The sequence below is a fragment of the Glycine soja genome, chromosome 2 (assembly GCF_004193775.1).
Source record: "Glycine soja cultivar W05 chromosome 2, ASM419377v2, whole genome shotgun sequence".
NCBI classification, from domain to species: domain Eukaryota; kingdom Viridiplantae; phylum Streptophyta; class Magnoliopsida; order Fabales; family Fabaceae; genus Glycine; species Glycine soja.
Genome location: NC_041003.1, coordinates 44,613,567 through 44,624,984, shown reverse-complemented (window position 1 = coordinate 44,624,984; position 11,418 = coordinate 44,613,567). Strand labels below are relative to the sequence as shown.

At 31.6% G+C, this 11,418-nt stretch overlaps 1 protein-coding gene across 1 annotated transcript; it reads left to right on the top strand.

Moving 5' to 3' along the window:
• The first annotated feature begins 4,767 nt into the window (after positions 1–4,767).
• Positions 4,768–8,714, top strand: LOC114397302 (eukaryotic translation initiation factor 2 subunit beta-like). The gene is made up of 10 exons (XM_028359376.1): positions 4,768–4,923; positions 5,721–5,770; positions 5,995–6,103; positions 6,204–6,259; positions 6,376–6,430; positions 6,563–6,651; positions 7,139–7,284; positions 7,674–7,816; positions 7,992–8,077; positions 8,478–8,714. Exons 2-10 carry the CDS (start codon positions 5,726–5,728, stop codon positions 8,553–8,555), a joined length of 807 nt encoding a protein of 268 aa, XP_028215177.1. The 5' UTR covers positions 4,768–4,923; positions 5,721–5,725; the 3' UTR covers positions 8,556–8,714.
• Positions 8,715–11,418: the final 2,704 nt, after the last annotated feature.

The window sequence follows — 11,418 nt, the reverse complement described above, 5'->3', positions numbered from 1 at the left end:
CTTCAAAAGTTTCACAATTGTTGGTCGATATCAAATAGAAGAGAAGACAAAACAAAATGTTATTTGATATGTACTAAACTTTAAATAGATTTATATTTTTTTTTTCTTTTCCTACTTTTATATCTTATATTATTCTCATATATTCTAACTATCAAACAAAAAGTCTTAAAGGTTAATAGAAAGATACCTTGAGTTAAAAAATAATTAAAATCAATGACAGTTTGACCTATTGAAGTATTGAACCAATTCATTTTCTCCAGTTGTGTTTTCTTTTTCTTTTCGATTTACTTGGAATAGTAGATTAAGTGTGTGTTTTGATATCATTGGGTTCTATTAAACTCACATTCATCACCAGTCAATACTCACTTTGCTTGTACATTTATACGTTGAAAATATAAAACTTCCATTAAACGGGTTTCCAAGCACATCCTAAAACTCATTCTATTCACATATCACTTTTTTATTCCTTCACATTCTCTATTTTTTTTATCTTTTAAAATGTTGTTTCTAAAATGTATTTTTTAATTTATATCTAGAAACTAATTTTCAATATATATATATATATATAAAGAAAATGCAAAATAAATTTCCGGTAAACTAATCAAGGGAGTTCCCCTTTTTTCCTTTTTTGATATTTTGTTTAGTTTTTTAAAAGGGAAAATGGTCAAAGATGTTTTTAATTTTATTTATTTTGGCATGCATGGTGTATAGTCAACGTGGCTAACAATATTATACAGTTCCCACATTTTTTTTACATGTCAATTTCATGCAGATAAATCACCGTGCTCCAACAGTAAGCACCAATTCTTCTACTCGCAGTTTCAAAATCTTCTCTCATCCTTTCTTATTCTTAAATTTAACCAAAAGTATAATTATAATTTCAAATAAAATTTACTTCTTTCTTTGCGGAATATATGATTTACTTTAAAAGGTGCAATTCACTATCATATGTTGTTCTATTTAATAGTTTTAAATGGGTTTCGAAGGCTCAAGAAATTGAGGAACATCATCACTTAAATTCATATTTGAATCTCACTTCTGATTAAAAAAAAAATTGGATCTCACTTTACAAATTAAATTATATAAACTTTTTTAAGTTCAGTTATACTTACTTGCCTCCACTTTTGTCTTTATTTTAATTAATCAATTTATTTATTCTTTTTTACAAAATTACTGTGCAGATATGTTTGTAATAACTTTAGTACTGTACTTGAATTATATTGAATAGGGTTTCTTTGCATGTGCACACTGCAGACTCAAGTGACTAGGTTAGCGTGTGAACACTAAACCCCATGGTCAACACCATTATTTTATAACATTTTCAAGTTTGAAGTGACTACTATTGTGTCAATACAATGGATCGATATAGCGATTAACACATGCAAAGAATTATATTATATTATTCATAATTTTTTATAATATTATTTTTATACTAGATAATTTATTTCATTTTTTTTCTCTTTTTTTAAAAATATACAAACTTATTATATAAATATAAGTTTTTATATAAAACCAAAGTGCTAGACACCTAGCTGAAGTGCTAGACATGATCGAGTGAGGACCATATTTTTTTTAAAGAGTGGAGACCACAGTTACTTAAGGTTGAGTTTTTGTTTAATCACGAGGAGTACTATTAATACTTTTATCAAGTATGTGGATTTGTTTTTTTCCCATAATTCCTCTCACTATTATACATGATACTTCTAATACAAATTTTTGATTTAACACATGTTTGACCTAATATTTATTTTTTAAGATATAGAATTCTGAGTGAAATTTATTAAATAATTAATAAATTTGAATTATTTTACGATCCATGATCAATTTTAATTAAAAATAAGAATATATTATACTAACATTTCCCTGCTTCATTGCGTTCTAACTTATTAATTTATTCATTTCTCTGGATTAGTTAACTGACTTTTTGACTCAACAGTGATTATGTGTCCGAAAATGCACCGCTAGTACAGATACCATCCATGCAATTTTTTAGCCAGAAAAGTCTATTAATCAATTAATATTATCTCATGATCATAAAATAAAGCCAGCGTTGACCTCAATACTACTGCACTGTGATATCATGCCGTATATGTTCGTAATATTTAAATAAACTTTATAATTTTAAATTTCTTAATTAATAAAATCATATATAATTTGATATGTGTAACTCGTTAGCAACAAATAATAGAAATTACAGTATTTATTCCCACGAGCATCTGTCATGCTTCATAAATCATATAATATAAAAATCATTACCAGAGACCTAAAAAAGAATGATATAAATAAATAGGTCTAATAAGTCTAAAAAATACTCTCTAAATTCACATTCTTACCTCTTCTCACAAATATATTAATTGGTTCGAGTTTTTTTTTAATGAAGGCCAAAATGAATATTATTAAGAGAGACTATACATTCAGCAATGACAAATTCAAATTCAGGACAAAAAGATATATAGCAATAAGTACTAGACCCGCAGATGCATATTACACCTCTCGGATCCATGAACAAATTAAGAATGTCCTTCCCATCTGAGACACCAGACTGAAACAAGAACAAACCAATTGTCTTCTAATTGATTTGATACCCACAATGGTGTAGTTCAGCTGACAATATCCGTTGAATTTATGGGAAACGACTTAAATTTGGTTCTTACAAAATATACTTTTGGAGAGTGGTGATGAACCTTAGATATGACTAAATTCTGAATCGAGTAATTAATAAAAAAAAAATCTAATTGATTTGATGCAAAGCAAAGGTTGCCAGCGGCCATTAGTAGAACGAGAATGAAGCATGGGTTGCCTCAATTTGCTTTCAATCAGTTCCATAATCTAAATTAACTTGTGTTTTAGCACCTTCATACAAGGCTGAGTCTGGTTGAAGATTGCATCGTTCCTATGCAGCCATAGTGTCCATATTCCTGCAGTCCGTCCACTTGCTGAAGGGAGAGGTTTGAGTGTTAGATTTCGATCTTTTAAGTATATTATCGGAGATTATATATATATATATATATGTGTGTGTGTGTGTGAGGGAGAGCAAGCATTTTAGACACTGCTCGTGATGCCTTTTGGACTCATAAACTTATAAAAAGGTTTGGGATTGAAAAGCAAAATGTCTGAACTAAATAGTAATAGACACTGTCAAAATTAGTTAATGGTTAGCTAATTTGAGAATAAAATAATATTAATAGTTCTATTTTGTTTCCTGCAAACTGAAAACCAATTCAGTCAAAACAAATTTTTTTTTTTACACTTATCATACATATATATACAAATCTTATTCTTATATTTAACAAAACTTAACATTTTGTTTGTATATGTGAGTTTAAAGGCATAAGATTTAGAAGATTGAAAATCGATTTAATTTTACCAACTGCAACTTGTCTTGTGATAATGTATATTTGAGTTTGACTTTGCGTAGGTTTGACCATAGAGTGAACCCTTTCGGTGAATCATGGGTTTGTGAGTTGTGACGATTTCTGTAATTTAATTAATTTTTCTTAACGCTTTCTTTAGTAGAAACTAGTGACTAGTTATGGCCTTGTGGTATGCTTTCTTTGCCTTTGTTATCCTTTATTTACGACGTGTTTTCCTTGTTTCTTTTTGTCTTTTCACTTTCTTTAAGAAATAATAGAAACACAAATCCGTTATATGATCGTGTTTTTGTTATTTCTCGAATGAAATGAAAATAAATAAACAAATAACAAATGTGTAACGGATTCATGTTTTCATAAAAATATATATCTTTTTTTAAAAAAGGTGTCAATCCTTTGCTAGGGACAAAAACAAAGGGATTGAACTCAATAATAAACCCCTTACAAAATATATTAGCCAAAAACTTATTATAATTAATTTTGATCTAATAATATATTTTTTTACATATATAAATTTTAAATAAAAATTATAGGTTTCATAAAAATTTATAATGTAAATAAATTAATTAGTAGATCAAAATTAATTTTCATAAAATTTATTATCTAAATTTACATGTGTATTAAATATATATTTAAAATTTTAGTGTTATATATAACAATATTAATTATTTTATAACATAATGAACCTGTCAGCTCAATTGGTTAGATCATTGTACTAATAACCCTGAAAGTCACAAGCTTATTCTTATGGATTACAAATTCATAAACTTATTCTTATGGATTACAAATATGTTTATCAGCAAAATACTTTTAGAGTAAGTTTGGATAGAGAATTTTAATCGAGGAAAGTAATTTATTAGAGAATTTGAATTTCTATGATTTAGAATTCATTGTTTGAATGTTTTTTATGAAGAATTTAAAATTTTGGAATTTTAAAACAGAATTTTAAACAACTAAAATTCTGAAATTTCAATTTCCTTATAAAAGGTGAGAAATTGAAATTTTCTTCTTATAGGCTTCTTCAAAAAACATCATCGAATCTGAACATAGTGGAAGACGTATAATTAACAAACCAATCATATCTTCTCTTTTTTTTTCATTCATTTTTTTAATCTTCATAATTTTAATTTTTTTATCCAAACACAAAATTTTGAAAATAAAATAATTTCAATTGAAATATTTGAAATTCTTATAATTTAAAATTTTTTAGAATTTTAAATTTCTCCATCCAAACACATTCTTAGAGTTTATAATAATTTACTGGGTGTACTAGAAAAACACTGGCTGCACCAAGCAATTACCAATATATTATTTAAGCCCTTAATTCAAATTCATTAGGCCCATTCAGAGGACCACGACGCAAGCCCATGCACCCTCATTAATGCGCAAAAATAGAAAAAAAAAAAAAAGAAGAGAAAAGGATCTGCAACGCATTTTGTATCTGAAAGAAAAAGAGGGTTCTCACTTCGCAACCATCGGCCGCACTTACTCTTGTTCTAAAGGGATTCGATTTTCTCTGCACTCACTTCTAGGGTTTCCTCCGCGCTATCAGGTTTCTCTTTCGTTTTCGGTTATCCAATTCTTTAATTTCTTTCCTTTTGGTTTTTGCTGGCTGATGTTTTCGCCCAATCGGTTTCCATTGATATTTGCGTTCTTCACTCTTCCATTTCTAAAATCGGTGTTTTTTTTTTTTTTGCGTTTCTTTCTCCTTTTCGAGTTATCCGATTGAATGGGTGTTTCTGGAATCCGTTCGTCGCACCGTTACGGCGTGTTAGGTTTTGATTATTTAGGGTGAAACAATAATTTTTTTAAAGATGCGTATAACACATAATAGGCTAATTCAAAGGCACTCTTGTAGTTGCGTATAGATCTGTGGTTTTCGTAACTTCTGTAGTTGATAGTTCCTCCTGCTACTCGTTCTGGATTTGATAATGTTGTTGTTTTGAAGTAGCGTAAGATTTTTGCACATTCACAATTGAGGTTCTGCTTTTTTGTTGTGTTAAGTCAGGTTGTACAATTTGTTTCGTTTTAGTATTCAACTGTTCAATTAGCAAGGTTCTCTTGCGTTTTTTCTTTTTAACTTATTTTTCCTTTTTATTTTGGATTATTGATACTGATATATAACATTTTCGAGTTTGGGACTTTTCCCTGATAGAAACTAATAGTGCTATTCGTTTCCCTATAATTGATAATTGATGCTGTTTTTTTTAAAAAATTTTTTTTGGAAAAAGTATGATTTAGTAATATGTTTCCTTAATCTTCTACGTCTTTCCCTTTTATCCCTACTTTTTTTTATATCTTTTTCTATTTCTCCGATCATGTACGAACTTTATATTACTTGTGTTGCAGCAATCATGGCCGACGAAACACCAAATGAGATGAAGGAGGAGGTTCCAGAAGTGAGTTCGTTTCCCTGTTAATTATCTGTAACTTAAGTAAATGATTTCCCACTGTTTTTCCTTAATTGGGCGTAAGGTACCATAAAATTGGGTTTTAAAAGTTCTGTTCCAATAAATTATTTGTTATGATGGTCTTTTGTTGCATATTTCGGTCTCCAACCTCCTTGCCACTTTAGTATGTTGTAGCAGTATCATCTTCTGATGCCCTAATTTGTAAATCACAGATTGTTCCTTTTGATCCTACCAAGAAGAAGAAGAAGAAGAAGATTACAATTGTAGATCCTGCTGATGACCCTGTGGAGAAATTGGCTGAGAAGACAGAAAACCTCTCAGGTATGCAAAATCAAACAAGCAATTTCTTTTTGTGGTTTTGTTTTTGGTGCTATCTGCAAACTGTGCTTATGCATGATTCCCATTTATTTTTCACTTGCAGTTTCTGAGGGGGTTGAGACTGCATTTGCTGGTTTGAAAAAGAAGAAGAAGAAGCCTGTAAGTCATATTTATGCTTTATCCTATTTGCTATCTCTTGATCTTGAGAGTTTGAGTTTTTCATGTAGCTAGTTTTTTTTTGGAAGCAATTTGACCCCTGATGTTTTTGATTGTAGGTTGAAATGAGTAACTTGAATGATGAGAGTGGAGATGCAAATGAAGATTTGGATGGTGAGCAGCATATACCTGTGTAAATATTTAGTGTCAATAGTGGACTTCGTGATTGTTCTGATTGCAAGTAGTATCTTAAGGGATTTTTTTGTTACCGAACACTGAATATTTGATATACTTTTTCGCTTTTAGATCACCCTGAAGATGATGAAGGAGAAGTGGTTGCTCCTGAGGCTCGCTATCCTTGGGAAGGGAGTGATCGTGATTATGAATATGAGGAGGTTCGTTGTTTTTTAGTACTCTTCTGCTATACTGCTACAGTGTCCTCTCAATTGAAAATGTCGATGGGAAACTTATTTTATGTTGATTATGTCCTTATCACTTAGTTGAAAAGTGCTTCTGAGCTGATTTTAATTTTTATCCATATTTGTCTTGTTCATCTGCCCTTCTGTGTCTTCTCATTTGTTTTTAGAAGGTTGATGATATTAGGGGGTATTGATGCTTTAGGTTCTTTTATATGCTTGAAAATTTTAATAACATAGCATTTTATATAATGATTTATGTGTGCCTTGGTGATGCATCTAAATATACAGGAAATTGTGAGTACTTTGTCCTTCTTGGATAAAAAAATGTCAGTTTTGGTAAACCTTGACCCTTAAACCTGCATGGAATTGTTATTTATATTTTACTGTTATGTCTTTCCTTGTAAATTGTCTGTCTCGCCTACCATACATCTCTCTTCATTATTCTGATGCTTTTTCCGTGCAGCTTCTTGGCAGGGTGTTTAACATTCTACGTGAGAATAATCCAGAACTAGCTGGAGATCGGCGAAGGACAGTTATGAGGCCTCCTCAAGTTCTTCGTGAGGGCACAAAGAAAACTGTGTTTGTCAATTTTATGGATCTATGCAAAACGTATGTTTAATATTTTATGCAAAATGCTTAATAGTACAAAGTAATGCGATGAAAGTTGTTTCACAAAACACTTGGGCTTGTTTCTGTCTTTTCTCTATTTTCTTTTATTTTTGTTATTCACTCAATGAAATGTAGACATGCTGTTTTGTGATGTATGTTACAGAATCTTTTCTTACTGTATATGATAGAAACCATGGTTTTGCCAGGTTTGAGACATTTCTACTAATCTGTTGATTCTATTCAGCTAATAATGATTGTTACCATTGGTTATTTATTCCTTTGTTGACTGTATGTGTTCCCCCGTGACATATTTGTCTACATATAAGAAAGTAATTTTACATCATATATGTTTCCCTCTTGTTAATGTACTTTTACACAATCTTATATAGGATGCATCGGCAGCCAGACCATGTCATGGCTTTTTTGCTTGCTGAATTGGGTACAAGTGGCTCCCTTGATGGACAGCAGAGATTGGTTGTAAAGGGAAGGTTTGCACCAAAGAACTTTGAAGGAATTCTGCGACGATATGTCAGTAAGTATTTGTTTTTTATATTTGATAATCTGTTGTGGTTTCAGAAATAGGTTGGAAAGTATGAAACAGAGTGAGCCTTGCAGACATGAACTTCAAAAATTCTCCCTTGGCTATTGCTTTTCTGTCTATTTTCGGGCCATCAGTTGAAGTTGATATACCTCTTTGTTTTTTTCAGATGAATACGTTATTTGCCTTGGGTGCAAGAGTCCGGATACTATACTTACAAAGGAGAATCGTCTCTTCTTTCTCCGGTGTGAGAAGGTGAATTTTTTATACACTTTTGCTTGGTTCTCTTTTAGTACCTATAGTTTTTAAGCCAAGTGTCTGCCCTTACCCACCTTGCGATAAGCTCCTCTCAAAGGTGATGGTTTCTTTTAATATTTTGTTTTATTTATGATCAATTAGTCTATAAGGGATTTTGGTTGGTAGTTCATTCAATTTGTGGTCAAGGATTATGGAACTTTATCTTAATGTTTAAGGATTATTTTTTGCATGCTTCTTGAATCACTGTTTATTTTGTGAAAGTAGTGAGATCCAAAATGATTGAAAGTTGCGTTTGTCTTATATCTGGTAACAGCACTGCCAAACGTGAATGTGTTGTGGGCATTCTGCGTTCTGTCATTAAAAATCCTATAATACTGTTTTTTTTTTTTGCTTTCAGTGTGGATCAGGAAGATCAGTTGCTCCAATCAAGGCTGGTTTTGTTGCTCGTGTTGGCCGAAGGAACACAGGGACATAGTCCCTACTTTTAATAAATGTAATTGGCTGAGGATATGAACCTTTTTCTTAAAGTTTTGCATATTATATGATGTCTCTCTTACTCTAACTCCAATTGAGTTTGTTGCAGTAAATGATATCTTTTGAGTCAATATTGTTATATCTTTTTCTTTCGGTGCAAGTGAAAATGATTGTCACAAACTAATCATTTAGGAAATCCCGAATTTTAGTTCCATTTAAGCTTATACTTCGCTTTTTAGAGAGTCTAGTATTAGTATGATTTGCATAAACTTTCAAGTCTATTTGGTGGTGATGGGAGTGTTTCATAATCTTCCAATTTTATTGATTCACAGAATATACTTGACACCCAAAATAGAAACCTCTCAATCTCAACAAAGAGCAACCTGTAGGTAGTAAATAACTCAAATTTCAACGTTCCCTTCGTACAGCATCCCCGAGAGAGATTGTAATAAATCAGATCCGAAACTTCTAAGCCTTTGCACCACTGTTTTGGTTTTTGCATTATATATATGCATCTTTGTGAATATATCCAGTGATTTGTTTTGCGGACAGAGTGAGCCAGTGAATCCAAGATTCTACTAGCTACATTTTCCTCCCTTGTGTATTCTCAACAACCAAAATTAGCCATGTAATGAAAGTTAACATTATAATGGTCTTGAATTTAATTAAAATACTTTTACATTGTAAATATTTTTTACTTTGTACAATTATAATGGTCACGTGTATTAACATTATTGACTTTTTGCAATTAAGAATAATCAATATATACATTGTTAATATTTTTTTTTTTATAATCATTCAATTATCTGCCTTGTACCATAAGTTTGTTTTATTTTATAAAGTCATATAAAAATGATTTGTAATTGATTGACATTATTTATTTCTAAAATTACACGACTCTTATTTTTTCTTTCACACTGTAATAAGATTTAATATTTAGTCTCATTATATTAAATGATGTGATAAAGACAAAATGTTATCATCAAGTTTAAATATAAACACGTAGTCAAAATAAAATCATGTTATTATTTATTATTTATTTTTTAAAAAATTAAATTATTATATTTCATTAACTAATAATTTTTTAAAAAAAATTAAATTATTATATTTCATTAACTAATAATTTCTTTTTTAAAAAAAACTTCCTAGTCTCCCTCTTCTCACCCTCCAAGTTTGCCATGTTTGCCGTTGAGGGCCTGTTGGCTTCCGTGGCGAACGCGTGGCACGATTCCTCCACGCCCTGCATGTTTGCCACAAACGCTGCCACCTTGATCCTCGTGGCGAGGCGGATCGCGTTGCATGCCTTCTCCAGCTTCTCTGGCACCGTGCCAGAGAATGGAGACCTGCATGCCCTCCACTGCGGCGCAGTGCGCCAGTGCCAGCCCAATGCCGCTCGATTCGCTTGTGGCTGAGGCGTGTGGAGAAGGAGTTGGTGGCGTCGCAGAGGACGGAGAAAGAGAGGCGGAGCAGCGGCTTCGTCCGACATGGGTCTACGTGTGGCTGCGGAGGAAGATAGTTATTTGGCGCCACTTAAGATTAGAGAGCTGATATTGAATCAATCGTTTTTCGGAGGAACCAAGAGGGTGCCTTCGAAAGTGAGGCTTATGGACGATCTGGTTTTGGCACCCCACGTGTGTGATTTGCTGTGAAAAACATTACAAGAGTCTTGGGAGGGATCACTAATAGAAAAATCCAGAAAGCCACAAAAGGAAACGAAAGAATGCCAGAGTTCCATGATGAGGTTCTTGCTGCCTCTCAAGATTCTTCCCCTCAGCCTGAGGTTCTTGCTCCTACTGTTGATGAGGTTCCCACCCCTCAAGGGTTTCTGCTACACCTAGGTAAAATTCTCATGTCCTTTTTTTAGGCACAATTCCTATGCCTTGGACCACAATGTTAAGAGAAATATTATTTTATCATGAAGTTGTTTGTTAAACTTTGCTCGATGGCAAAGTCCTTTTATAAGGCATTAAGCATGGAACTACAATATATACATTCTCATTTTTCTTGCTGTGGCAACTCTTGCAATTGCATCCATGCTAGAGGCAGTTCTTTCTAGATACAACTGATGGATGATTTGTTCTTAATTAGTTATTAACATATTTAAATATTTTTACTTCACCAGATATGTAAATACGACGCTACAATAAGTATGCAAAAAAGTTAGCTGGTAGCAAATGAGGCAGGCATGGTCTTAATTTCAAAAAGAAGAAGAAATGGTATGGACAATGGAGCTCTGATCAGACAAAATGGTATTACTATCAAAAGTGCTTCAAGTTATCACCCAACTGATCTCTATACATACGTAGGAATAAGGTTTGTCCAGTAACATTTTTATTTTAATTAATAGTACTATGTAGATAATTAATATTTCTTCGAATTTATATCAGTATTGTAAAAAGATGTAATTAATACTGGTCATATTTTAAATTAATATAAGACATTTTTTTTTCAATTGAAGAAAACCACTATTATCATGGCCGGTCATTGTGACTCTTTTGAGTCCAATAATAAAAGTGTTAAAATATGTAAAATTTATGTGAGAGTAAACACAGTTATTCCTTGCCTTGTTTAATTTAGAAAAAAGAATACATAAATCCGATAAAAAATTGAGAGAATTCACTTAAAGCATAATGGAACAGTAAACAACTAAATTCTTTTTCACTTATTTGACAAAAACCATCCTACGAAACCCATGACTTCTTATAATCATGAACATGTATTATAATAATATTAATGAACTAATACTTTTTTATCAAAAATATTCGGCAGTGGCTGCATACAAGCAGGACCAGTCCAAAGGTGAGAGAAACCTAAAGCAAATTCAAAAAAAAAAATTACTTTAAGAAAAAAGTTATATGTTGAGG

Bases quoted from the DNA above. Each gene is read 5' to 3' on its own strand.
- LOC114397302 (XM_028359376.1), top strand. From the start codon at position 5,726: ATGGCCGACGAAACACCAAATGAGATGAAGGAGGAGGTTCCAGAA. The intron at 6,431-6,562 runs GTGAGCAGCATA...TTTCGCTTTTAG, and splicing joins TGCAAATGAAGATTTGGATG to ATCACCCTGAAGATGATGAA. The intron at 6,652-7,138 runs GTTCGTTGTTTT...TTTTCCGTGCAG, and splicing joins GTGATTATGAATATGAGGAG to CTTCTTGGCAGGGTGTTTAA.